The sequence below is a fragment of the Vanacampus margaritifer genome, chromosome 2, assembly GCF_051991255.1.
Source record: "Vanacampus margaritifer isolate UIUO_Vmar chromosome 2, RoL_Vmar_1.0, whole genome shotgun sequence".
NCBI lineage: Eukaryota > Metazoa > Chordata > Actinopteri > Syngnathiformes > Syngnathidae > Vanacampus > Vanacampus margaritifer.
The window spans coordinates 188,093-214,462 of record NC_135433.1 but is presented as its reverse complement, the minus strand read 5'-3'; the positions used below and the strand labels follow the sequence as shown (position 1 = coordinate 214,462).

The following is a 26,370-nucleotide window of genomic DNA, read 5'->3' as shown; positions in this document are numbered from 1 at the left end:
TCCTGGTGGTCTTTCCTTTCTCCTGCACCTCAACGCGCACCAAAAGCGACATTTTATGACGTCACGCCACGGCAGGCTAAGACGTGAGGATCGAAACTCTCTTTTTAATCCATTTTACTTCCAAATCTCCAACATGCGGAAAACACAGCAGGCACTTACTTAGCTTGCCGGCAAGTTACCTTTAGAAGACGCCGCAGCTCGCGACTTCCTCAGCAACAAGTGACGTTCTCTCTTTGTTGCACTCCTTCGTCGATTTGGACTTCCGCTGCATTCCAAAGATTGCGTTTGCACTCGTGAAGGCCCAATCCAAAGTGCGTTTTGGTACCGGGCGGAACTTGTGATTCCAATCGCGTTCCTAAATCTGTGTCAGAATCAGGATGTCACGTGACACGTTGTTTCCGCAAGTGCCTTTTGTCCAATTTCATCAAATGCGACCATCGCGCTCGATTCAAATGTCTTGAATGTGAACTCAATCCAACCCAAGTAGACTTGCTACGTCAAATTATCCTGCTGATTCATCACCTGACATGATCAAATGTCAACATCCTCTCGGTTGCTATAGTGGTAACGCACCCGTACAATGGGCCCAGGTTCAAATCCCGCTACGGGTCAGGGTTAGCCGGTTAGGTCAATAGCTTCCAGGTCATGTGACCTATTGACCCCAAATCAGTGCTGCATCATAGTGGCATGCCGGCTGGATGATGCCCACCTCTTTTTTCTCAATTTCAACCTTTGTCTCATTTTCAATCAACTTAATATTGTACATATCAACGTTCCAGCTCAATAGCAGGTCTTGGAAGCTATTTACCCCGTAAATTACCCGTGAATTAGTGATGTATTATACCGAATGAACTGCTTTCCATTTAAAAAAGAAAAAAAATAATCTTTTTAAACTGCTTGTCAGTAAGATTTTATTTTGAAAATCGGATTTTCATTTTGAAAACCGGATGTCGTGCTCCGGGCCAGCGTCCCGCATACTACCGTAAGTCCTATAAAGGGGCAAGAGAAAGGGCGAACTTGAAATGAAGAGCGGCTGGCTTGACGCTGTAAAAAAAGAAAAGAGGCGGCGAGCTTTACCGCAGTCCTGTTTTTTGTCTTCCCGGAAGCTGCTTTTACGCTTTTGTGACAACAGAGGCTGACCCGGAAGTGACTGACGAGCACTTCCGTGCCGTCAGCCCACTGAGCTGAGCTGGCCGATCGGATTCGGATTCGGATTCCGATTCGGCTTCGGCTCCGGCGCGGCAGGCGGCCACGCGACGACGACGCAAGATGACGGCGGGCGGATGGCTTAGGTTTTGCGGCTTGCTTCTCCTGTCCCTCGGCCTCCCGTCGGACGCTTGGGACGCGGACCTGGAGCTTCTGGACCTGGTGGAGGAGATCCCGGACACATTCTACCGCTTCCTGGCGCTCGAGCAGGTTCGTTGGCACTCTGGCCATCTCCATGGTAACACGCACGTCGACTGGAACCGGTGGTGTACCGCGCGGCCCGGTTCCAATCCAGAACGGATCACAGAGACGTCTTTGACAAAACTGGACAAAATCCACAACGCAGTCATCCCATCACAGTCGATTTTCGATTCTGTCTTGAAAATATGTTACATTAGACACAGATTTTGCTGCTGTAAATAATATATTGAAAAAAGTCATGCAAGTGCAACGTGGCAACACTTTGCCCATGTTTTGGTGAGGTGGTGATTGCGGACCCAAATGCAGGGAAGGAGGCAGAGGTGAGGTCAAAAGAAGAAGAAAGAAAAAAAAAGGAATCGAATTCAACAAAACAAAAGCCAACTCCAAATGGCAAGCGATACAAGACAACAAGGCCAAAAACAAAAGAAAAAAACTGGCAGAATGTCGGGAGGAAAACAACAATGAATCGACAAGAGACGAAGTTCCGTCCACACGAAAGCCGCTTTCAATGCATCCTCACAAGTTTCTAAACGTTGAGGCCGTTGGTCCCGAGGATCCAATTGGGCCGACGTTACTCGCCACCTGACGGGCCCGCGGGCTGCACGTTTTCTAACCTCGTTGTGTGCTTTGTAATCAGCACGACAGGCTGAAAACGTGCGGTTCACATCCGAGCACAACCACAACACAGTAAGAGGTTCGGGCTGCGCCATATTGAAAAATCAGCCGATATCGTTGCAGAACAGAGCGATATTGTTGCGATATTTAACAACATGTGACTTGAGAAATGAATTTTGGATGATTTAATGAAAGAATTACAACAAATTCATGCAGCAAACTCAATCTATTCTTACTTCATTCATTGTAATTCCCTCTCGATGATGCACATTTTAGTCAAATTCACATAAAAGCCAAAAATTCCACATGAAACTTATTGCATGTCTTTGCGATCTGCATATTGCATGGGCCAATATCGCAATATCGATATTTGATTTTTTTATCATTTAGATTTAGATTTTTTTTATAATGACGCACGTCAACGTATGCTTGCCTTTCATCCATTACAGCTTTTGATGGCTTTGAAAAGAGCAAAGCGTCGCCAACCCAGCAGCCATTTTGTCTAATCGCAACTTTTTACAAGATGTTTTGAAAGATCTATAAATGGCATCTTGCTATTTTGCCGTGAATCGTGCGCAAACTACAAGTACAAATTGTGCGCCAGTGAATGTGTACTTATGTGGTGGCATAACGGTCAAGGAACGGTCTCCTCGAAAGGGTCTCGGGTTTGAATCCTGCTCTGTCCAATTTTTCTTGACATTATGCCGGCAACGCCGACCCGAAACGAAAAGTTGGTGAAAAGACTCGGAGGCCTTTAGAGCGGTCGGCGGCAAAATATATCTATTTTTCAAATCCACCGGCAGACACTTGTGATCTTTGCGGCCAATCGAACAAGCGCGTCGGTCCAACGGAAGCCGCTGGAGTCTCCGCCTGTGCTTTGTGTTCAGGATGCGTCGGCGTCGGAAATCAAAAAGGCCTACCGGCGCCTGTCGCTGGTTTTGCACCCCGACAAGAACAAAGAGGACGACGCCGAGATGAAATTCCGACAGGTGACGACCACGCGAGCGCACGCCCGCCGTGCGCGACATGTCAAATGTTTTGTGGCGCTCCGCAGCTGGTGGCCATTTACGAAGTCCTGAAGGACGAAGAGAGGCGACGCAGGTGAGCCGCGGCCGGCCTCTCGTGGGTTCACGGGAGCGCCAGCCTGACCTCCGACCCCTGCCGCAGGTACGACGACATCCTGGTCAACGGACTCCCCGACTGGCGGCAGCCCGTCTTCTACTACCGCCGCGTGAGGAAGATGAGCAACAGCGAGCTGGCCTTCCTGCTCTTCATCATCGTCACCGTTGGCCACTACGCCGTCATCTGGTCCATCTACCTGGAGAAGATGCTGGTGAGTCGCGTGACGGGCGCGTGACGGGCGCGTGACGGGCGCGTGATGAGCGCGTGACGAGCGAGCGCGTGACGAGCGAGCGCGTGACCAACGAGCGCATGTCTGCAGGATGAGACGCTGGCCCGGAAGAAGAAAGACAAGAAGAAGAAGATGAGCGCCAAAGAAGACGTCAAAAGCGGCGCGGCCGACAGGTGCTCGTCCGAAGGTTCCGGTTCCCGCGCGATGACGTCGTGGGCACTGACGTGTGTGTGTGTGTGCGCGCGTGCGTGCGCAGGGCTCAGGAGCGCCCCCACTGGCAGGACCTTCTTCCTTTCAAAGTGGGCGTGTGGATCTACCTGTCAATCAAACGCATGCCTCAAACCCTGCAGGTAAGGTAGCCGTCCGGTCGATGTGGCAAAGTTCCCGGAAGCTTCTTGTGCTCGTCCCTTGCAGGAGCTGCAGCGGTTCTACCAAGACTACAAGCGGGTCAAGCAGCAGCACAGACGGGAAGAGGAAGAGCGGGAGGAAGAAAGAGCGCAACTGGAAGCGGCCGGCAGTAAGAAGTTTGCTTCCTCGTCTTCGTCACTTCGGCCCCTGACGTGAGCTTGCGCTTTCAGGAGACAAGAGGTCAAAGGTCAAGAAGCCCAAGATGGACTTCCCCGTCTACCAGCCGGCCACGGAGCAGCCAAACTTGCAAACTTACCAGCAGGCGGGATCCATCCAGGAAGTGGAAGAGCAGCTGGACCAATGGCTGCAGGGCCACGCCGCCGCCAGGAAGAAGGTGACCACGTCCTCGTAGCCTTAGCGTTAGCCTTAGCGTTAGCCTTAGCGTTAGCATGGACCAGGGTTACGGCGGCTTGTTTTTCCTTTTCACTCTCGTCAGCAGGTCAAAAAATAATAACAATAAAAAAGCCATTGGGCGAGAAATTGAAAGCAAAATATTCTTTTCAAGCACAGCTGGCCATCTGCACTGCAAAAAAGGACAGTAGGAAATTGAAGACCAAAATAAGAAAATTGGATTTAAATTCAGCTGTAAGAAAGTCACACTAAGCCCACATCAACCACGGCGGTCTTGAAAAGAGCATTTTTAGACTAAAGCCGTAATAAATACGACTCTTTTCTTAAAATACATGAGTCTTTTCTTTTTCTTTTTTTTTTACTTTGCCTGAGTGTCAAGCAGGGAGGGAACAGGGTCCCATTTGGATAGGATTGAACCCACAACCTCCAAGAGTCCGTAGAATACATCATAAGATCCGGTTTTGGTTTTCAAGGTTGACGTTTTTAGTCGAGACATAAAAGTAGCGTTTTGCGTTCACGGCGGCGGCAGGTGTCGGAGTGGAGTGCCGACGACATCAGCCTCCTCAGCAGACTGATGGGGAAATTCCCGGGAGGAACGCCGGGTCGCTGGGAGAAAATCGCCCACGAGCTCGGGAGATCCGTGCCGGACGTGAGTGGCGCCCGCGTTAGCTCGCTCGCTAACTCCACCGACTTGAAACGTTTTTTTTTTTTTTTTTTGGATCATCTTTTGCGCCGACAGGTGACCTCCAAAGTCAAACAAGCCAAAGAGCTGAGCCAGCTGAGCACAGGTGGGCACGTCGCCGTCCGCTTGCCGGCACTTTTGCCGGCACCTTTGCGCCGTGCTCCGGCATCCGCTTCAGCCGTTGTCCGCCTGCCGCCCGCCGCAGGTCTGGTCAAGCTGTCCGACTTGAAGGGGCCGTCTCGTCCCGCTGGCGACGGCGAACAAGTTGGCGCGCTCAAGCGCAGGAACAGGAAGTGTGCCGACGGCGAGGAGGGGGGGCGCCTCAGGTCCCGGCGGCAGAAAGACTTCGACCCTGACGAGGCGGACGAGGAGGAGGCGGAGGCGGCGCGGGAGCACAAGGACAAGACGGAGGTGGCGGCGGCGGCCTGGTCTCAGAACCAGCAGAAGCTTCTGGAACTGGCCCTGCAGCAGTTCCCCAGAGGAAGCGCCGAGCGCTGGGATCGCATCGCCAAAGTGGTTCCCGACAAAACCAAGGTGAGCCCAGCGGCGCAAGTTTGGCACCACGCGACAAAATTGGAAGCATCGCGCAAGCAATACGGCAGGCGTGCGTCTTGTTTTCAGGAGGACTGCATGATCCGGTGCAAGATGTTGGCGGAGCTGGTCCAGAAAAGGAACCAAAGCAAGAGCTGATGAAGGCCGACCGACCGACCGACCGACCGACCGATCTGGTTTTTGGCTTTAGGGCAGGACGGACCCGGTTGCTTCTTGTGCCTTACTCGGCCTCTCCCGCCCGGCATGCTGCCTGCCACTCACTTTTTTGGGGACTGATTAATAAACATATTTATTATCAAATCCAATGTTGATTTCCTGCATTGCTCGTCTCGTTTGATTGACAACGCTTGAGTCTGGATTTCGGGGAGATTTGCTTTTTCCAACTCTTTACGGATTCAGATGGATGGCAAACAAACTGATGGTAAACGTTCGGCGCGGACTTCCGTGTTGTTGAAAGGACAAATTGCAACACTCCATCGGACACGGGTGAAGATTTTCATTTCCTATTTGGGTTATGATTAAACGCTTGCCAACCAAACCTTTTGTGAGTAAACGCATCAGATTTCTATGGGACTTTTCAGGACACTGAAAGACGCTTCACAATGCTTACGTTTCCTTCATGCAATCGCACATTCACGCTCTGGTGGCGCTAAATAATGTCCGTGGCCACGGCTGTCTTGTGGCAGATTGGCAGAAAGAAGCGTGGCTGCCAGCAAGCTCCGTCTGGATTTCATGGTCCGGGCGGGCTTGGGCTGACGTAGCAGACTGGACGGAGTCTCTTGGGAGTCGAAGCAGCCGAGGCTCCCTCTAGTGGTCGCTTGTAGTTTTGGGACGACGCCACACGCTGGCCGGCCACCAACTGCATGTGCCGACGTGGCGGCCATGATGGTGAGGTCAACGCGGTCCTGCCTGAGGCTGCGCAAATTTGACTTTGGAATGAAGACGTGATTTACTGAAATCTCAGTAAATTTTCATGAGGTTCCATTTTTGGGGGCCAACAACGAGTGAGCTATCAATAAATGGGTCATTCCAGAATTGGAGAATAGTTTGCATACCAGCCATCAAATGTGCAAAATTCTAAAATATGCGTACACTTACTTGTCCTGAGACTAATCTTTAAGAAAAAAAAATGAAGGAATGCTTGAAAACATAGTTTGCTTGTCTCACTCGACCTCATGCATAGGATCAAAATAACGTTTTTCTTCTTATTTACATAAGTTTGTAACATTAACAGCACGCTAAACGGTTAGCTTCTACTCCTGAGAGAATTAAGAAAACATTCCTTCAGATTTGACACACTGTTGCTGTGATGAGAGTGACGGGTAGTGATTTAAAAAAAAAACATAGTAGCATTGACCTGTAACCTGAGCTAATCAAGCTTTTGATGGTTTATTAGCTATTATTGATGAACCTGTAGTAGAAAAATCTGAAAATGTTTATTAAAATTTTTTTTTTAAAGAATTTTGAAGCCCAAATGTCTTCCGATTATGGAAGGACCCAAAAGACACCGAAGGAAGCCAAAACAATAACTGTAGTAGCAGTTCTTGCGACGTCAGCGCCATCTTTTGTCTTTCTGGATTTTGCGGGCAATTTCTGACGATTTTGGCAGCTTGGAATCGCCAACCGCACGCAAGTGGGAAAGGGGGCGTGGCCTGCCCATTCGTCCTATTTCGCTGGTTCCTGGCGAAGGCGGAAGCAGCTAACAGTTAGCATCAGACGTCAAGAGTCGCCGCCGCCGCCGTAGCGAGTGAGTCTCCCTCCCTTCTGTTCCCCTTTCGCGTCTTTCTCGAGTGTTTCCTGTGAGCACATCGTGTCCGTTTAGCTGCTTGGCTTATTTTAGCTCGCGCTGTTGAACAAGGACGACTCAAGCAAAGTCCTCCTTGTGTTCTCCGAATGATATCCGTGTTGTCGATATGAGCGCTACTGAGCATGCGCACGGCCACAAGTCAGTCCTATTTTTCACCTTTATGTTTCGTGCCTTTTCCAAGCATGTGAATAATAGAATAGAATAGAAAAAATAGAATATTGACGATCTAGCGAGATAATATCGTAGCATCACGTGCTTTCCAATGCTAACTCCCGTCCGCTATTATGTGGCTATTTCGGGCTTCGAGGGCAGCCGGCAAAACCGCATACCGGTTGAACTTGGTAGCCTACCTCGCGGTTCGCACTTGTGCGCATGCGCAGTAGGAAGGGTGAGGCGACCAAGAGGCAGGTATGCTGATTTGACTCAACGCCACAATCCTGCAGGTTTCCCTTCTCCAACACACCTGATTCATATGATCAGCTAGTGTTGGAAGAGGTGTGGTATATTTTGACCTAACCTTTGTTTTCATTTAGTTACGTTAAGAGAAGGAGCTATACCTTCTAACAAAGAACGTGTAGGTCATAAGTGAGGATGTTTGCGCTTGCATTCCAGAGACTGTTTTGACAAAGGGGTTGAACCTTTAGCATATCTGAAAACAATGAGATAAGAGAACTTTGGAGCCAGTGTGACCTTTAGGGTCAGAGGGGCATTTGGTCAGCACAGGTGGAAAATTACAGGCAGCGTTATCGCCTGAGGGACGTCCCTTAGAAGGGCAGTCCTTACAAAGGTATATAAGATCCTACAGACTTGAGAACAGCGGTGCCGCCGCCACCGTCTCCCCCACGACGTCAAAAACGTCTTTTTTTTCCCCCCGTTTGTTTGTTAAATCTCGAATGCTGCTAACGTGAAAGCGGCGCACGCCTGCCTGTCGTCAGCCACTTGAAGCATTTGGAAACGGCGGCGGCGTCTTTCCTCCTTCCTGACCGATGTCTTGCGTACCCGCAGGTAGGATGCGCGCGTCATGTCTCTGCAGGACGTGTTAGCGGAGCGAATGGGCGTGGCCAAGGCCTTGTGCCAGCGCGCCGAGCAAATCCCTGCCGCCGTGGAAGGCCGCGGGAAGCTTTGCGGCAAGCTGCGCGCCGAGCTGCGCTTCCTGCGGCGCGTGGAGGCCGGCGAGCTGGCGGTCAAAGAGTCGCACCTGCACAGCACCAACCTGACGCACTTGACGGCCGTGCTGGATTCGGCCGAGAGTCTGCCGGGAGTGCTGGCGGTGCTGCACGTCTTCTCGTACCGCGCCGCCGGCGGCGACAAGAGCACGCTGGTGGTGGACGTGGTGGCCGACGGCGGCCACACCTGGGTCAAGGCGGTGGGCAGGAAGGCCGAGGCGCTGCACAACATCTGGCAGGGCCGCGGCCGCTTTGGCGCCAAGAGCGTGGTGGGCCAGGCCCAGGACTTTGTGCTCGCCAGCCGGCAGCAGCCCGTCCAGTACCGGCACCCTCGCGTGGTCTTCGCCTTCTACAACGGCGTGTCCAGCCCCATGGCGCGGCGCCTGGAGGAGATGGGTGTGGCCGTCCGCGGGGACATCGTGGCCGTCAACGCCGTGCCGGCAGAGGACGAGGATGACGACGACCGGCGCGGAGAGGAGGAGGAGGAGGAGGCCGAACCCGAGGCCAGCCGAGTGGACCGCGCCACGGTGGTGGCCAGCCTGGCGTTCCCCGCCGCCGTCCACGCCGAAGAATGCGGCCGCGTCAATCTGGACATCACGGCGCTCATCGCCTACGTGTCGGCGCTGAGTCACGGCCGCTGCCGGCTGGCCTTCCGCGAACCCGTCCTGACGGAGCAGGCGGCCCAGGAGCGCCGGCAGCCGGTCCTGCCGCTGCTGGACGCCTTCATGGCGGGCAAGGAGCTGTACGCCTGCAACGCCGCCGTCGCCGACTTCCGCCTGATCCTGGACACGCTGGGCGGGCCCGGCGAGAAGGAGCGCGCCCGCCGGCTGCTGGCCCGCCTGCGCCTGGTGGACGACCGGCCGTCGGAGCGGGCGCTGGCGCTGACGCCCAGCGCCAAGGTCAGCCGCCGCTCGCTCTTGATCTTCGGCACTGGGGACCGGCTGCGGGCCGTCACCGTCACGGCCAACGCCCGCTTTGTCAGGGCGGCGGCCAATCAGGGCGTCCGCTTCAGCGTCTTCCTGCACCAGCCGCGAGCGCTCACCGAGGGCAAGGAGTGGAGGGCCACGCCCGTCCCGCTTGAAAACGACGCCTCGTGACCTCGCTGGCGCTTTCCTTGCCGGAGGCCACGCCCCCATCACATCACCACCGCTTTCCACAAGTGCTCGTACTGGCTGTCAATACTTTTTGGTTGTAGTTGAAGCGGACCGCTTGCAACGTTGACGGAACCAGACTTCCTTCTTTCAAGTTCACTGCCTCCAATTTGCTTCTTTTTTTTCCCGCCTTTTGGGCGCATAACGGAGGGGGGGGGGCAAGACGCGATACTTTTCACTCTGATGAATGTGCATTGTCAAAAGAAAGGTGTCACCCCCAAGGGCAACATGAGTAGCGCACAGGTGTATTCTAAAATGGTGGTGGGACACTGTGACTTACTGAGAAGAATTAAAACGTTAACACTGATTGAAACTTAACGTGACAACATTTTCTTTCAAAATTGAATGGTAACAAAAGTTGCTGGTTTCAAATATTCCAAAAAACGATCCGAATGATTACATTTTTTTCCGGGTGCTAGTTTTAATACAACGAGGGTGCACTATTTTTGCTCACAATCCAACTTTCTTCTGTTCTCATTGTGACTCCATGGACGATGCATGGCGCCACACTGCCCCAAGTGGCCAAAATGCGCACAAACGCCCACTTGTTTTCAATTGCTTTTGAGTATATTCATATTTTACTCATTTCATTTCTCGCTGTCCTTTTGAGTCATGTTTAAAGATGACTTTCCAAGTCATTTTCTTATGCTCAAAATTCAAGGATACAAATATTCAAGGATTTATTTTTTAACACACATTAACACCACAAAATAGAAGCCCTGAGGTCACAGGTTAGCACACTTGTGAACAGAAGAGCTCCAGGGGGCGCAGGTTGGCGAGGGTTCGCTCCCCCGCCCGGGTGACCGTGTTTGCATGCGTGCTTGTGTGAGTGCAACAAAAAAAAAACCGACTTGTGAACATAGGATGAAATAAATACGATGAAGAGGAATAAAGTTATAGTTGATAAAGTTCAACGTGGAGAGAGGAATGTGCGAAAGGCAATCGTCAGAATTTGGAGTCTTCCTTTTAGGAATCGGGATTCCACTCGCAATCAAAATCATGATGATTATTGTATTTCCCATCATCGTCCAGCGCTCTCGCAACTCTTAACTTGACGGAAAGCGTATTTTACTTTAACAATTTGAGGCTCGGCAGCATCGAAATTTGAAAGGGAGCTAAAAATGGCAATTAAGTTGCCGGATCTCTCGTCGGCCCCGCCCATCACGAGTGGATCCCGAGTGGAAAATGTGCAGATTGGTCTTCGCCCGCCGGTGACGCACCACCTTTGTTGCTGACTGACGTCGGACGAAGGCGGCGCCGATCAGGAGGCGTCGTCGTCTCGCCGCACGCTGAAGGCGTCAATTTCTTTGACCAGACGCTCGGCGACGCTGCGGCTGTTGGCGGCCAAAACGCGGCGCGACATCAAGTCCAGCGGGCCTCCTGCGCGCACACAAACACGCACACACACCAACGTGAAAGCATGGCGGCGCGTCACCATAACGACGACGGCGCTCTCACCTTCGACGTCCATCAGAACGCCGCCGGCCTCGGAGACGATGAGCGAGCTGGCGGCGACATCCCACACGTGGATGCCGATCTCGTAGTACGCCTCCACGCAGCCCGACGCCACCAGGCACATGTTGATGGCGGCGCTTCCCGCGCTGCGCACCCTGCAAGCGCACAGGTACGGCGTGACGGGCGTGACGGCCGTGACGGGACTCACCCGGCCGACTGGCGGCGGCGGCGCTTGCGGTACCCGTGGACGGGAATGCTGACCACCCTCTTGAGGCTGGAGAAGATCTTGTCCAGCGCTTGAGGGTCTCGGTTGGAGCCGAACTCGGTGGCGATGACGGCCTGCCGGATGTCTGAGGGGAAGTCGGGTGACGTCACTTCCTGTTTATGGAACGACGGCAGGGCCGAATGAGCGCGGCGGACCTTGCTGACGGGAAACGTGCAGAGGGCGGCCGTCGCAGAAGGCGCCCTTCCCCCGCCGGGCCGTGTACATCTCATCTCGGAGGCAACTGTACACCACGCCAAACTCCACCTGAGGCCGACACGCACGCACGCACGCACGCACGGCGCTTGAGCCACGGCTCGCCGCGAGAGGGGGCGGGGCTTCTCACCTGCTTGTCGACGGCAAATCCGATGCAAACGGCCACGAAAGGGAATCTGCGGAGGAGACGGACGGACGAGCCGGTCAGCGTTGCGACCGGCTGCCGGCAAAAGAAGACGAAGGATCAACTTCACGTGTGAACAAAGTTGGTGGTGCCGTCGATTGGGTCGATGATCCACGTGGGACCGTCGGTCAGGACGCAAACTTCTCCCGCTGCCACCGACTCCTCCCCGATGAAGCTGACACGCAAACGGCAACATTTGACAAAAAGGCGAGGAAGGAAACACTCGCACAACTACACAAAATTCAAAAACATCTGCCGTCACCAAATCCAACTTGAAAACACAAAAAAACTGAAGTTCATAAAAGAAACTTTAAGCCAAAGAGTTTTGCTTTCCTCAAAAACGTTCAAGCTTCATTTCAAATGTCATTTTGTTCCCCCCAAAAAAAGCTATCAAAATGTCCCCCCAACGGCTGTCAAAGACGCAAGACAAGCAAATATGGCAGAAGGTGCGAAAGGAAGGATGGAAAGTGGAGAACGTCCGTGTCGGTTGCGGACGACGACGTTTTGAGGGGGAGGAAGAAAAAAAAAACTTGACTTCTGGATCAAGTGGTCGACTTTTCACGTCTTTTTCAGCCCTCAACACTCAATGAAAACAGGAATGAAAAATGCGGACAATCCCAATTGTATTTTCAATGGAGGGAATTTTGTGTTTTGATTGAAAAAGTGATCGCGTGGCAACATTATCTTGTGGATCCGCTTGAATGACAAGTCCAAATGTTCAGCAAGCGTCCATTTTGTTGTCGTCAAACATTTGCCCAAGTCCGGTCCTGGAGTCCCCTGGACTATCCAGCCTGTTTTGCATGTCTCCCTCCTCCAACACAGCTGAATCCAATGATCAGCTCAATCGGGTGCTGGAGACAAACATGGAAAACCAAAACCGGCTGGGGATCGCCAGGACCCGACTTGGGCACCCCTGTTTTAGATGCTTTTCACGCAATCATTCCATTTTTGGCGTGTGTGTTTACAACAAAGACAGCAGCCACCTGTCATGTCCCTGTTTCCAAAAAGAAAAAGTGTGCCTCGTTGTCCGTGTGCATCAAACGCTGCTTTGTTTTTTTGTTGACCTTATTATTGTCCAAGCCTGCAAACGACATGCGGCACTTTGGGATGTCTTTATTTCAACTTGTGTCTGCCGTTTACAGATTTTGTTGCCTTTTCCCGACGAGCACGCACGCGCACACGCGCGCACGCACACGCACACACACACACACACACACACACACACACACACACACACACACACACACACACACACACACACACACACACACACACACACACACACACACGCACGACGGCATACCAGTGGGTTGGGAATTTGTCCTTGAGCGCCCGGATGATGAGCTTCTCCACTTTCTGGTCCGTCTGCGTCACCAAGTCGATGGGCGAACTCTTCACCATCACCGCCGCCTCGTGCACGCCGCCCGCCGCGTCGCGCACCACCTCAACAAGCACAAGAGCAAACGCTCGATGAGAGGAGCCGTCCGTCCGCCCGCCCTCAGCCGGCGTGCACGGCGTGTGCACACCTGTCCAGCTTTTCGCGCCACGGCGACGGCGTGGTCCATGGCGCTCTGCCAAATGTCCTCCATGCTGGATGGATGGATGGATGGATGGATGGATGGATGGATGGATGGATGGCCTGCGTCACAACACACAAGAAAGCATGACAAATATTCACGTGTGCAATGACGACCAATTGTTTACCAAATGGGATTAGCAGCTGCAGTGGCAACACACCGACGCTAGGTGGTGTAAACCGTTTCTCTCGTTAGCCATATTCTTCTTTGACGTTTAATGTCAAACTCCAGCGCTTCTGACGTCATTGACGATTTGGCATAAACTGTGTCACGTCGAAATTGTTTCAAGTACGGAGAGGTCAAGCAAAGGTTGGGCAAAAGATGGTGATTTATGTGTCCCGACTCGAAAGAAGTCACCCGTCTTAAGCTTCGAGCCCAAACAACATAGTCAAAGTTGACAATGACTGACTTACGCGTGTCAACTTGAAGAAAAGGCAAAAAAGGACGGAATGAGGCTGGATTTGATCTTGACGCTGCGGATCAACGACGGCGCACACTTCCGGGTATCGTCTTCTTCCTTCTTCAAATCCGCCGGCGGGCGGCGGGCGGCGGCGTCACCGCCCCTGCTGGTCACACTGGGACTCGCGTCAGTCACAGAGTGACACTTCTTTTTCTTCGAATGTTTTATTGGCTCATTTGAATACCGCCACATTTTGCCCATCAACACAAAAGAGTGCTTGATGTCATGTGTCAATAATTATGAGTGATGTTGAAGTGGATTGTGAGAAAATGACCTAAAACAAGCAGAGACTGGCAGCGATGTCGAAGGGGGAGTCTGCGGAGGAGGACACGTGACGTCACGTGACGTGCGGGCGAGAGGCGGCAAAGCGGGGCGGACGCAAGCGCACCCTCGGTATCCATGACGACGCCTCCGGCTTCCTGGACGATGATGGTGGCGGCGGCGATGTCCCAGCAGTGCATCCCGACGTGTTAGATCGACATTCAGTGTGAGTGCATTTGAATTCCCGTGTTGTCATTGTTGCCCATATCCAATTACGTCAGTATGATAACCGCCACACTAAATAAGATGCCTGGCGAAATAACGTTCACGTTATGTTCAGCCTCGTCTGTCCCACTTAATGAAGTTAGGTCATGTTGCCAGGCAGCTCATTTACTCAATCACCTAAAGTAACATTAAACCCTGAAATAATATATCAAACGTTATTCGTTATATTGTTCGTGTGTTGGTAAATAAGCACAGCATTATATTTTTGATACATTTTTTGAATGCTGCATGCACTGTGATGCACAGCATTTTTGTGTGTTTAATACTTAAAGCTAGCCTGCTGTACATGCACAGGATTGTATTTGAATGCTTTAAAGCGACATGCCAATTGTTCTGTTTAAGCACACAGTATTGTTTGTTGTTCAAGTAGATGGGATTTAATGTTTATTTCCTATTTTGAACCGTGGTATCGAAAATGGCATCGACAATCGTGGAATTTCAATGGTATCGGCGTCGACTACTCCATTTCTGGTATCGTGACATCATCGGCGAGCGACCTTGCCGTTCGGAGACGCGCAGCCGGCGTCCGTTGCAAGAGGCTCCCCCACCGCGGCGAGCGGCGAAGACGGTTTGGTCCACGCAGCTCAAGACCATTCCAAATCCCGTCGAAAAGGTCACGAGCACGTCAGTCGGCATTTGACCTCCGACCTCAACACCGACCTTACCTGCTTGCTGACGCAGAAGGCGACGGCCACAAAGGGAAACTTAACAGGAAGTGTGCAAAGGTGACGTCACGTGTGGACGACTTTGAATGCGGAATTGAATTGAATTCAATAATCAGAATTCCAAAGCTGATGCTTGGCAGCCAGTTGAAGGCTGGGATAGAGCAAAGTATTGTGGGAAATGAAGTCCTCTTCCTCTACCATCATTCAAAGTTTTTGTTCACAATTGGAACAAACCGTTTTTTTAGTCGGAGGCTTTCCATGTTAATTCGAAAAAGTCCGTCCAATAATATTTGTATGAAATCAAATTTTCATTTCACTACTTTGAAATGTATTCAACTGCAATTCTACTTGCTTTCATTTGGCGGGCGCTTGATGTGTCAAGTCCCGCCTCCCGTCCAAGTCGGAAGAAAGCGTGTGACCGGTGTTGCGGATATTTGCGAGCGACGGCCGACTTGAGGAAGTTCTGCACCTTCACGTGCTTTTGTGTCACTCGGTCGGCGCTGGAACTTTTACACGCAAACTCTTCACCTGGCCGCTCATACGCCTCCATCGCCACAAGAGTGCCACCTCTTACTGATGACATCACCGTGATCAAGGGATGTCAAAGGTCAGACCTGACTGGCCTGCTTGGCCACTGAGAGGCCAAAGGTCAAACAATCGCTCCAGTCGGCGGACATGACGAGCCGAGGAAGAAAAAGCTCTAACTTGTCAAATGATGGCTCGCTTTTTTTGGGGTTTGCCACTTGGCCAATCACGAGGCAGCGTCTAAGTCATGTGTTAGCAAACCAATCAAAGTCAAGCGTGGACCTCCAAGCTCCTCCCTTTGTCATCTGCTGCGTGCGTAACCTCGTTGAATGTCCAAATACTTTTGACATTTCCGTCACGTTTGTCAAGCGTGCACTTGCCTCATCCATTGTGTGTGCGTGTGCGTGTGCGTGTGCTCACACACGCACGCCTATCTCACTTTTGGTTGAAGAAATTAGCATTTGAAGGAACGCTAGCTAAGACACGGCAGGTCGGCACGCACGGACGTGACGAGCGTTCAACGTTTCCATTTGCAGGTTTGCTTATCGCGTTTCTTTTCTTTGGCTTGTCGCTTTAGCTGCGAACGAGGAAAGGCGGCGTGAATGTTTGGCCAAGATTGATTTAATGAAGGACTTGTCGCAGGCGGCCGAGCGGACGCAGACCGAGCTCGCCGTTGCTTCATCTTCCCTTCTTGCTCTTGGCCACTTTCTCCTTCCTCTTCTTCAGGTGCTTTGGGACTTTGGACTTCCTCTTTTCTCTCTGAGCTTCTTTCGCCAGCTTCTTCTTCTCCTGAACAAAAAAAAAAAAAAGACAAAAAAACACTTGGTCGGTTGTAGTGTTAATTGTATCCGCCATTTTGAAATGTAGTTTTAGTCCAGTTTCAATCACGCTTAGTTCTTGTCATAGTTAGTCAACGTCATCCCATCTTTTTTAGTCGACCAGAACTCTGGCATGCGAGTCTTTATTGAAGTCCAAGAAAGCATCATTTTATTCCCGCAGTCTCGTTTTAGGCCCAATCCCACGACTTCCTTTTCACCCTCCCTTTGTCTCGTTGATCTCTCCTCCCCCTTCTACTTCTTTGGGGAGGCAAAGACGGAAAAAAAAAAAGGGCCTAGCGCTATCCAATCCGTCCGCTACGTCGTTACCTGGAGCCGCCGCAGCTGCGTGCCGGTTGTGACGCGACAATAGAGAATGTTTACCAAAACACGCAATTGGGCCAATTTCTGCCAAAGTACACGACACATCGTTACGCTGACATTCAATCAATATTAGCATACTTCCATTTCCGTGTCTCCTGCGTTTTGTTATTTCCTGGTGTCGCCATTGCTTCCCGCGGTGTTGCCGAGGGGGCGTGACTGTCGTACGGGAGGACCGAGGGAGGTGGGCATCGAGCTTCGTGAAAAGGCACCTGCAGCCCCCCCCCCCCTTACATTTTACGGTGAATTGCGAAACTCCTTTGCCCGCGCATTCGTAAGGGGGAGGGGCGAGAGGAGGGCTGAGGGGCGCTATTGGGATTGGGTCCAAGTCAAGACAATCATTTGACCCTCTGCCTGCCCTGCAGACATTTTCTTTCCTCAGCAGATACTTTTTTTTGGGATGTAAAAGTATTTCACATCAAACTTGACACACAAGGACAGCATATCAACAAGTGGCTATTATGGCTTCATGCTATGAGCTAGTAAGTTAGCCGGCATTCGTTAGCGGTCGGATTAACGATATTGTTGGAACGTTAGAACCGTTGGATTCATGTGACAATACAACTAGAATTTATTTTTTATTTTTTTACCTTTCACTGTGAAGCACTGACATTCTCTACTTGAGTAAAAGTACAATTACTTGTGTGAAAACCAACTTTGGTAAAAGTACTCAAATAATTACTCAAGTAAAAGTGCAGGCTCTGGCATGTACTTGAGTACAAGTATTTTTACCGTCTGTTCCCGCCTACGACAATTTGAAAGATATGAGCCGTTTGCGCTCCGTACAAAAGGAAATCCGTCAGCCGATCGCCAAGTTCAAAGGATTCTCCGTCGTGGCGGCTCATATTTGCCGCTTGTTCCAATCCAGCCAATTGCACGTCATGGCCATGTGATGGCGTGTCATTGAGCCAATCACAAGCTGGGATGTAGGAGGCCATTTTTTCTTCCAGGTTAAGTCATTTCGAAACAAAAGGAAGGACCTTGTTTTGAAAATGTCAAAAGTAGCGAAGGATACTCGAGACGTCCAAATGTAGCGTGCTCGGCACACGGGAGGCCGCGTCCCGTCGCTGGCTCAATTCCTTTCCTACGGACGCGGGGGGACAAGGCGACAAGGCGCAAATCGCCTCCCCCCTCCCCCCCCTGGGCGACACGCGACGTTCGTGCATGTGAAATTTGCCGCTGGTAAACGTAGACGTGCGCGCGTAGGCCCGCGACGCCATACGACAAAGTTGAAACCTGTTCAACTTTTGCCGCCATCGCCGGGGGAGACAACCAATCAGCAACGGTTTCATTGAAGAGCCAATCAACACGGAGCGTCCAATCAGGGCGGAGGATCCAATCAACACTACACAATGCGACACGGCAAAATGGAGGAGATGATTTTAGCAGAGTCTGACTAGCATTTTGTAAAAACAAACATCATTTTGTGCGATACTTGACGCAAGCGTTCCTATGACGGCGCATGAGAGCTTGTTGGTACTGGGTCAGTTTGTCCGCTACGTTGTCTATACCATTTTTGTAAGAGTTCATAATAATAATAATAATATTATGCAGGAAATGGAAGTCTCTTCATAGTGGGAAAATGTACTCTTAATGAAAACGTTTGGATTCCCTCAAACTGACAAGCGAGAGAGCGACGACTGTTGCCGGCGCCGCCGTCATCGCGGCTGCTTCTCACATCCCGTGCGTCGAGAGCTGGGCGGCGACGAGGGACGTATTTGGCCCGTGTGCCGAGCACGACTCAGGAAAGTACTGCAAAAAGTATTTGTACTTTGTTACTATTTTGTTTACTCGTTTATTACTTCCCATCTGCGGAATCCACCTCGTGGATTTGAAAGGGGGCGTGTCAATGCGTGTCACATGACACATGTGACAGATTAGCAGAGACGAGATTTGACAAAATCAGATTTTGCTCATGAACTTTACTAATGATTTGAGTCCAGTCAACAACATTTTCATCTGGACTTCATTAGTCGACCAAAATGCAGACGGATCGAGTCCCACTTATTGTTTATTCATGAGGATTTTAGTCTTGTTTTGGTCAGACTGATTTTACTTTAGTCAGTCGGGACTTTACTGGCGCTATCGTGGCTAACAAAAGCACCTTTTTGTCCAAGGCGTCGTCGGTGTCGGCGCCGGGTGGCTGCCGAGCGGGCTCGCCACCGCCGCCGCCGCCTTCTTCTTCTTCTGATTCTTCTTCCTCCTCCGATGACGATGACGACGATGAAGACAAAGCGGCGTCGTCCTCCAGCAGAGCCGGAACCTGAAGACGGAAATTGCGCTCGTTTGGATGGCAATCGTCAGGAGCAGCTGCAGTCGAGTCAACGTCTCACCACACTTGGCTTTTTGTGGCCATTTTGAAAAAATTAAATGCTTGCGTTTCTATTTTGCGAGTAGCTTAAAAAGCAAGCGCGTGTTTGCGAATGAATCTGGAGGTCACGCTACCATCTGAACGCCGGAAAGATCCTTCTTCAGGCCCGTCAGCGTCTGATAGAGAACCTGCAGAGGAGCAAGAAGACGGCAAGTGGATATTGCGGTTTTGGCCGGCGGGCGCCGTCGCCTCCTGCCCGACTCACGTTGTCGTGGCGCCGGCCGCCGGCCAACTCCGCCGTCCTAACCAGGTCGACATCTCGCTCGTAGTGGCTGACCTCGGTGAGCGTTCGTGGGATGTACGCCTTCTTGAACACCTGACGGCGAGGTCAAAGGTCAGACAGACGGCGAGGAACAGCGCACGAGCGTCTCTCACCTCCTCGTCCACTCGGTCCCGATCCGAGCGCTCCGCCAACGTCCGCTGGGCCGCCACCGCCATCATCTGCATCGCAAAGGCGGTCAGGCGAGCGGCCAGGAAAGGTCAGAGGTCAGTGGTAGTGTGCCGATGGTTACGCACCTTCTCCAAGTACTGGTCCATGTTGTCACAGGTGATGGACAGGTCAGTGATGAATTCAAAGAGTTCTCGGACCGTCATCACCGCCACGCCGCGTTTCCCGAAGAAATCTGAAATGTCAAAACAAAATGATTTTTTTTTTTTCTGTCCTTTTCCTCAACTTGCAACTTGCAATCGCTCGCTCGCTGCTGCCACCTTTTGTGCATTTCGTTTTCTTGACTCCGTTTCATCTTTTGGTGTTGAGGACAGAAAACAGAATTCACGCACGTTTCTTTGATGGTGTTATGAAAACGAGTTTTTTTTTTTTAAATTCTTTTGAAACTTTTCGTAATCTGCAAACTTGGTTGTGGTGGATTGTGGGTAATGGAGCGACTTTCCTTTCACGCAATGAAAATTGTCACCAAAATTGATATGCTAAACAGTTTGAAAATAGGAAACTATAATAATATGAACGTGGAAAACTTTATTATGCATGTGAACGTGCAACAAAGCTTCTGTCATCAATAATCGACGGTAAGATTTTCAGACTGCGAAAAGCACGTACATTTTGGTGACAATCCGTCACGGTTGGTTTGCACTCGCAAACGCGGGTCGGCTGTCTGCTTCCGCGAGAAACGTTTTTTTTTTCCCGCCTTCTTAACTCTTTGACCGCCAGACGTTTTCAGAAACGGGACGTCGCCAGTGCCAGCCGATTTAAGCATTTTGACTGATCTTTCAAGGTCCACAGAAAATGTTGTGTTTGGACTCTGGAAACACACATCCTAGCAAATGAAAGATTGGACTCTCATCTTTCATCAGAAAAAAAACGTTTGTTTCTACCTTATTCCGTTCTTCAGTAATCAACACTAGAAAATGGTTAGTTTCACCTCTGTTTTGAAACAAACGTCTTTTAACGTCTTTGGCACTCCTCCATATAATTTTACTAAACGTTATTTAACGTTTTTGGCAGTCAAAGAGTTAAAGGAACAATATGAAAGTTGTGATGGGTACGAATGCCACCTGAAAACATTTTCCGGGCATGAAACAGGTCCGAAACCAACGGGCGGGGCCGTGTCACATCCCAGGCATGACGTCTGCGGACACAAAAAAACTGCCTACGTGCCATGACATCATTTTGCCACGCCTTCACATTTTGGCTGATGTCGTCCATCTTTCGTGTTCATGTCCGTCCTGCCGGCCGCAACATCTTGCTGGCTTTTGGAGGAATTTCGCCGACTCGACTGAACATTCAGCATTTGTCAAACATCAAATACAAAAATACAAACTGCAACGTGTCCAACGCAGCAACATTTTTCAAATGTGACATTTGCACATTTATAGCAGACAAGGGTTCGGTCAGACAAGCCCCGCCCCTCACCCACCGTTAACGTTGGTGCAGTCTTTGCGCAGGAAGTGGAGCGCGTGCGGGTGGTCGTGTTCCACCGACTGCGACACGTCGATGATGTAAGCGTCGCCGTGGTGATACCTGGGAAAAAAAGTTGCTCAGCAATCGAGTTGCTCCGCGTAGGGATGGAACGATACCCAAACATCGCCATACGAAATTTTGCACAATATGAAGGTCACGATACAATAATTATCACGATATTGCGATGTTGGCGATACCAAAAAAAGAAGGTCACTAATTTTTTCCAAAAAATGACCTCATACAAAATAGATATTTTGTGCTTTTGTACATAATGCATGTAAACAAGCTACAATCCTAATAACGCTTCAGATTGACAAGGACATGACGATCCCCTTCATCTGACCATGAGTGTGGATTTGTAATCATAGAAGGGCCAAAACATGCCTTGTGAAAATTCAACTGCTCTAAAAAAGGAGCCACCAGAATGTGCTCGAACGGCACACATGAAAATCAACCAGATTTTTTGAACAGCCGCTCTTAATGTCGTGACGATGACGATGACGATGACGACATATTGTGGCAGTTTGAATATCACGATATCAGAATATTGCGGCTATCGTTACACCCCTAGCGGCGTCCTTACAGCATGTTGAACTCGCTGAGGTCGGCGTGAACCAGTCTGGCCCGGTGGAACATTTTCCTCATGTTGTGGACCACCTGCAGGTAGAGCTGGCGGGCCTTGGACTCGGACAGGACGGCGTTCTTCAGCAGCGGGGCGGGCCTGCAAAAGCAGGTGAGCCGTGAGAACGCCGGCCGGCCGCTCGGAGGGCCGCCGACGTCGTCTCACGTGTCGTCTTTGCCGATGAAGCTCATGAGCAGCACGTGACTCCGCAGCAGCAGCGGCTCCGGACTCGGGATCTCGGCCGTCTGCAACCTGACAGCGTTTGTTAGCTTGGGGTCGGCCCGCTCCATCGCTTGCTTGCGGAAAAGCCGGCGGCACCTGATCAGGTTCCTCATCTCCTTCTCGGCCCAAGTGCGCACCATCTTCCTGGGGTTGCCTTTGCAGTAACCGCGACGGAACCTGCGCGGCCGCAACAGAAGAGCGCCCGTCAAGCAACGCGCGACGTTGGCCGAGCGGTCGGCGGAGGCGGGACGCCGCACCTGAACTCGCCGCTGACGTATTTGTCCCGGTCCTTGAAGTGCAGGATGGACGTCTTGTAGATTTTAATGGCTCGGCTGTCTCCGCCGGCCGTGCCGGCGTGGTAGACGTTGGCCTGCCGAGAGCGGCGCATTGAGGGGGGGGGGGGGGCGGCGCTTCCCACCCAGAGGTCAAAGTGCAGACGGGCTCACCTCTTTGCCGGTGCTGATGCAGCCGTTGATTTCCGAGATGATGCCGCGAGTCAACATCTTGAAGAGGATCATCCGCGTTCGAGGATCTAAAACCTGAAAGCGCACTCGCCGCCGTCACGCCACGACCCAAACGCAATCCAAACATCACCACGTTCATCGTTACCTGCTCCACGGTGGCCCGATCGGATTTGTCCTTCACGCGGCACCTGCGGACGGGCGACAACGCTCGTAAATGCAAACATTTGCTCGAAGCGCATTGATGCCGGCCGGCAAAAAAAAGTATTTCAATCATTTGCAATTTCCATTTCAAACACGATCCAACAGGATTGGATTCAAAGCACCCAAATGTGGAAAATTCAAAAAAAATTCAAGATTTGGAAATCCAATCCTGCCATGAATTCAGATTTTAAATCTGGATCAATCCGGCATTTGCTTTTCCGGGAATTGCATTTTGGACGTTATGTCTTCATGCTCCATTTTTCTTTGTTCCTTGGCAACAACAATTTGCTGCCGTGCACTTGCCACCATGACCGCTCTTCCTCATCATCATCATCATCATCATCATCATCATCCTCCTCCTTATCACGTCGTGTTTCAAATGAAGCCAACGTTGACTCCATTTTTTTTTTTTTCAACTTTTGCATTTTGCCATCCTGACGTTTGAAAATCTTGATCTGGACGGGAGATTTTCTGTCTCTTGTCTGCCATCCGGCGGAAATCGACACAAATCACGATTCGTCACTTTCAAAGAGCGACATAACAAATGTGGATGGAATGTTTTGATTTCACGTGCCGTTCAAACGAGCCCTTTCGAAGCAGCTGTTGCGTTTTCAAGATGGCAAAATTGCGCAGCCGGACGTTGGAGCGGACACGAGAGGTGACCAATGAAAATGTGCGGACGTACGTGTGGGCGTCCTTCCGCTTCTGCATCGCGGCCACTTTGTTGACCACCGAATCCGACAAGTTGAGCTGATCTGCAAAACAAGCAAACGCGTGTGCCAAGGGTGCATCTTACGTGTGCGTGCGTGCGTGCGTGCGTGCGTGCGGCGTGCGTGCGTGCATGCGCTACCCAGGTTGATCTTGTGCTCAAACCTCCTCAGCGACCGGTCCGTTGGAAGCAGCGCACGATTGGACGCCGTCTGTTTGTTAGCCTGGAAAACAAGCGAGGATGACGGACAGCTGTCAATCATCAGCGGCGTCAATCGTCTCACCTGGCCGACGCCACTCCTGTTGTATCGTTTGGTCAGATCGCCGCCTCCTGCAGACCACGCCCACTCGTCGTCGTCGTCATCATCGCTACAGTCGTCGTCATCATCATCATCACCTTCACCTTCGGCGTCGTCCCGCTTCCGGTGAAGGCCAACTTGATTGACGCAATCACGCGGGACGGCAAACGCTCGGGATTGGCTGCAGCCGATCACATGAGCAAAAAAAACAAAACAAACAAAAAAAAAACTCAGGAAAGCAAACTTTGCTTTTGATTGACGCAACGTCGGTGCTGCCGGCAAGTAGAAAACATTTGCTTTGTTGTTGACCGCTTGACAGCCGACAAACTTGCAGTGGAGACAACAAAGACTTTCGCACGCGTCCCAAATCTGCCAAAGTGCGGACTCATCAGCCGGCCATTTTGTGACACGCTTATCCTCAGGACTGGTCGCCAGCCAACCGCAAATCACTGATGTTCCCCACCGACTATTTTGGTTCCTATTTTGTGGTGAACGTGACCCAGTCAAGCAAGCGTTGCATCTTGGGCCAAAGGTAGATTTTGTGGATTTGCACCATCGCCACTGAGGCTTCCGTTTTTTTACATTCATTTTATGAACAAATGAAGCTTTAAGATCCAAATGAAGAACACCTTTGCATGTCATCAAGACATTTCAAGAAAGTCAAATGAATCCTGCACGAATCAAGGTGATTAAGCTCTGCCAATTATTTTGAAAACTTCCAATTCCAAATGTCCTTGTCAACGTTTTTGGGCTCCTTTCGCTTTTTGCGCGGCACCAGCGGCTGAATGATGAGACCGACACCCGATTGTGATTTTGGACAGAGGTGCAAGAAACAAATCATTTGAAAAAGTAAATGAGCTTTGAAGTGGATATTTTGTCGTGACTGGCAACTCGCAGTGTATAACGTGAGAGCTACGAGTCCAAATTCTGTGCCAGCGTCTGTACGAGCTTGTGGGTTAACGGTTGAGGCGGTCAGCCCAAACGCAAAAGAGTCCCGGTTTGTGCCCCCACCCACACACACACACACACACAATTTCTCGACAACAGTCTACATGCTCCAAGGGTTGGGATTAGATTTATAAAACCCATAGCGATAACTTTGTGAAACGATAAAGAAGCGGGGAGGAACCACGTCCAGTCCCGCCCGACAATTCGAGCCATTCATGTTACAATAGCGCGAAGGGGAGAGTTGCCGGTCACGGCAAACCATCCACAGCCAATAAACTTTCAAAGTTGAAGATCCACGCGTCCTGGTCGGTGATTTGCAAGCAGATAGATTCGTCTGCTCCGCCCACTTCCAAGCTTACGTCACAATTCAAAATGGCGGTCAATTCGGTGAAATGACCTTTCCGCTCATTGAAAGGCTTTGGATCCTTGTCATTTCATTTGTGAGGATTATTTTGCTTTCAAAATGTGATGAGATATTGTTTGATTACTAGAACAATCTGCGTGCTTCGTTTGATGGTCACGTGCAAAAGTAACACAATACACGCCATTTGTTTTCAGGAAGCATTTGCATTGCGTTGCATTTGGGCGTATCACAATGCCCAGATGTTCGGAATGATCACTTAATGGGCTGTGTGTTTTTCCCCATGTAATAAGAAAAGGTGCCTTGGTGCAAACATTAGGTTGGGAAACTGCCCTTGAAAAAAAAAAAACTGCTAAACATGCCCACAACTAAGATCATCTTTTGTAGGCAGACTTTTTGGTGATATTTGACCAAATACTGTACCTTCATACACACGGGACGTACTTGCCGACAGGAAGTGCATAATAATAATAAAAATCGACTTCGACGCCATTATTAGTGTGACGTCAAACGTGTTTATCAAGGCGAATGGTGGTCATATACTGTATAACAAACATACACGCACGCGCCCTTTACCTGTTCTCTTCCTCCACGTCATCAAACTGTCCTGGAACAGAGTCGACCACCAACGCCATGACGTCATATAACGTCCAACTAATGCTCGTGTGTGTGTCGATGATCAGGAAAGTCAATCGAGTGTGAATATTTCTCTTGTGTTCAGTCACGATCACAGCAGCCGCGTGTTCGGTTGACTTCCGGGTCTGGACACGTGACCACGGCTCGCGAGAAAGACTCTTTTTTTTTTATTCGAATGAAGCAGCAAGACATACAAACTGGCAACAATCAGGCTTGCGAGAGAGACGTTTGCGTCGTAATTTAGCTCAAGACAGACTCCTGTTAAGCAAGAGCTTCAAATTAAATGTCTTGTTTGTTATCATTATTATTATTATTATTATCATTATTATTATTAACCTTTATTTAACCAGCAAAAAAAACTATTTTCTAAGGGAGTTGTTGTGTCGTGAATCAAAGAATATACCGCTAAATGCCAGTAGAGGGTGCTAGTGTTCTGTGTATAGAACAGTTACCCCCGACCGAGTCTAGCGTTTTTATCGACCTGTTTGCAGTGTTACAGTTACCTGCTCCAGTTAGGGTTAACCCTAACCCTAAGACATTACAGTCTGTAATTTACAGGAGTCCCGGCCAGGCCAAGAGGCGGCAGAAGTTTTGTTTTTCTCCCCAGACTGAGTGAAGTCAGGATTCACATTCCAAATCGGGTGGTGGCGATAATGCACCACAAAGTTGTTTACCAACTGGCAATTGTCAACTCAAAATAGTGTAGAAGAAGAAGGGGGGAAGTATTGCTTCTGGTTGTGATTTTTATTTATTTATCCGATTTTGGGTCCAAAAAGTAGTGATTAGCAGACGAAGCTTTTTGAACACTCGAAGCTTTCCATCAAACTGGTTCTGTTCGTGAGGCTTCACGTGCACACAAACCTCCACGGTGGCCCAAATTAAAAGTGTCATTTGAACTACTTTGCCTTTTTGCTTGCAACACTGTTGCTTTTGGAACAAATTCATATGCTTTTATCGTCGATTTAAGACTCTGGGCGGCGAAGTAATACAGTCACTTGCCTTTGATATGCGGGCGGCGAGGGTTGAGGGTTCGCTTCCCCGTCT

The 26,370-nt window shown here is 50.5% G+C and overlaps 4 protein-coding genes across 8 annotated transcripts; 2 read left to right on the top strand and 2 right to left on the bottom strand.

Moving 5' to 3' along the window:
- Positions 1-994: 994 nt before the first annotated feature.
- Positions 995-5,666, top strand: dnajc1 (DnaJ (Hsp40) homolog, subfamily C, member 1). Its single transcript, XM_077559750.1, has 12 exons — positions 995-1,416; positions 2,910-3,011; positions 3,077-3,123; positions 3,190-3,355; positions 3,464-3,546; positions 3,630-3,723; positions 3,788-3,890; positions 3,952-4,115; positions 4,662-4,781; positions 4,872-4,920; positions 5,020-5,348; positions 5,436-5,666. The coding sequence occupies exons 1-12, from the start codon at positions 1,270-1,272 to the stop codon at positions 5,502-5,504; spliced, it is 1,473 nt and encodes a 490-aa protein (XP_077415876.1). The 5' UTR covers positions 995-1,269; the 3' UTR covers positions 5,505-5,666.
- A 1,293-nt stretch (positions 5,667-6,959) lies between these two features.
- On the top strand, positions 6,960-9,808 carry c2h7orf25 (chromosome 2 C7orf25 homolog). The gene is made up of 2 exons (XM_077559751.1): positions 6,960-7,113; positions 8,179-9,808. The coding sequence occupies exon 2, from the start codon at positions 8,195-8,197 to the stop codon at positions 9,434-9,436; it is 1,242 nt and encodes a 413-aa protein (XP_077415877.1). The 5' UTR covers positions 6,960-7,113; positions 8,179-8,194; the 3' UTR covers positions 9,437-9,808.
- Positions 9,809-10,145: 337 nt separating this feature from the next.
- Positions 10,146-13,868, bottom strand: LOC144044997 (inositol monophosphatase 1-like). Of its 5 annotated transcripts, none has more exons than XM_077559755.1 (9): positions 13,597-13,844; positions 13,134-13,233; positions 12,911-13,050; positions 11,678-11,782; positions 11,554-11,599; positions 11,366-11,474; positions 11,187-11,295; positions 10,949-11,100; positions 10,146-10,870 (listed from the first exon to the last, which is right to left on the bottom strand). In XM_077559755.1, exons 2-9 carry the CDS (start codon positions 13,194-13,196, stop codon positions 10,752-10,754), a joined length of 843 nt encoding a protein of 280 aa, XP_077415881.1. In that variant the 5' UTR covers positions 13,197-13,233; positions 13,597-13,844; the 3' UTR covers positions 10,146-10,751. The 5 variants fall into 5 exon arrangements, with proteins under 5 accessions (XP_077415881.1, XP_077415879.1, XP_077415878.1 ...); XM_077559753.1 differs by having other exon boundaries at positions 13,134-13,237; positions 13,597-13,837; XM_077559752.1 differs by having other exon boundaries at positions 13,134-13,246; positions 13,598-13,830.
- Positions 13,869-15,983: 2,115 nt separating this feature from the next.
- On the bottom strand, positions 15,984-25,476 carry riok1 (RIO kinase 1 (yeast)). The gene is made up of 17 exons (XM_077559749.1): positions 25,267-25,476; positions 23,367-23,562; positions 23,225-23,306; positions 23,060-23,129; positions 22,319-22,361; positions 22,156-22,248; positions 21,967-22,079; positions 21,806-21,886; positions 21,653-21,739; positions 21,449-21,586; positions 20,822-20,925; positions 19,464-19,570; positions 19,323-19,388; positions 19,153-19,263; positions 19,022-19,075; positions 18,681-18,839; positions 15,984-16,169 (listed from the first exon to the last, which is right to left on the bottom strand). The coding sequence occupies exons 1-17, from the start codon at positions 25,323-25,325 to the stop codon at positions 16,059-16,061; spliced, it is 1,674 nt and encodes a 557-aa protein (XP_077415875.1). The 5' UTR covers positions 25,326-25,476; the 3' UTR covers positions 15,984-16,058.
- Between the last annotated feature and the right edge of the window lie 894 nt (positions 25,477-26,370).

Excerpts from the sequence above, each read along its gene's own strand:
- dnajc1 (XM_077559750.1), top strand. The coding sequence starts at position 1,270 with ATGACGGCGGGCGGATGGCTTAGGTTTTGCGGCTTGCTTCTCCTGTCC. Across the intron at positions 3,356-3,463 it reads TCTACCTGGAGAAGATGCTG|GATGAGACGCTGGCCCGGAA; the intron begins GTGAGTCGCGTG and ends GCATGTCTGCAG. Across the intron at positions 4,782-4,871 it reads TCGGGAGATCCGTGCCGGAC|GTGACCTCCAAAGTCAAACA; the intron begins GTGAGTGGCGCC and ends TTGCGCCGACAG.
- c2h7orf25 (XM_077559751.1), top strand. The coding sequence starts at position 8,195 with ATGTCTCTGCAGGACGTGTTAGCGGAGCGAATGGGCGTGGCCAAGGCC.
- LOC144044997 (XM_077559755.1), bottom strand. The coding sequence starts at position 13,196 with ATGGAGGACATTTGGCAGAGCGCCATGGACCACGCCGTCGCCGTGGCG. Across the intron at positions 11,783-12,910 it reads GACAAATTCCCAACCCACTG|CTTCATCGGGGAGGAGTCGG; the intron begins GTATGCCGTCGT and ends TTTGCGTGTCAG. Across the intron at positions 11,475-11,553 it reads GATTTGCCGTCGACAAGCAG|GTGGAGTTTGGCGTGGTGTA; the intron begins GTGAGAAGCCCC and ends TGTCGGCCTCAG.
- riok1 (XM_077559749.1), bottom strand. The coding sequence starts at position 25,325 with ATGGCGTTGGTGGTCGACTCTGTTCCAGGACAGTTTGATGACGTGGAG. Across the intron at positions 19,571-20,821 it reads AGACTGCACCAACGTTAACG|ATTTCTTCGGGAAACGCGGC; the intron begins GTGGGTGAGGGG and ends TTGACATTTCAG. Across the intron at positions 19,389-19,463 it reads TGGACCAGTACTTGGAGAAG|ATGATGGCGGTGGCGGCCCA; the intron begins GTGCGTAACCAT and ends TTTGCGATGCAG.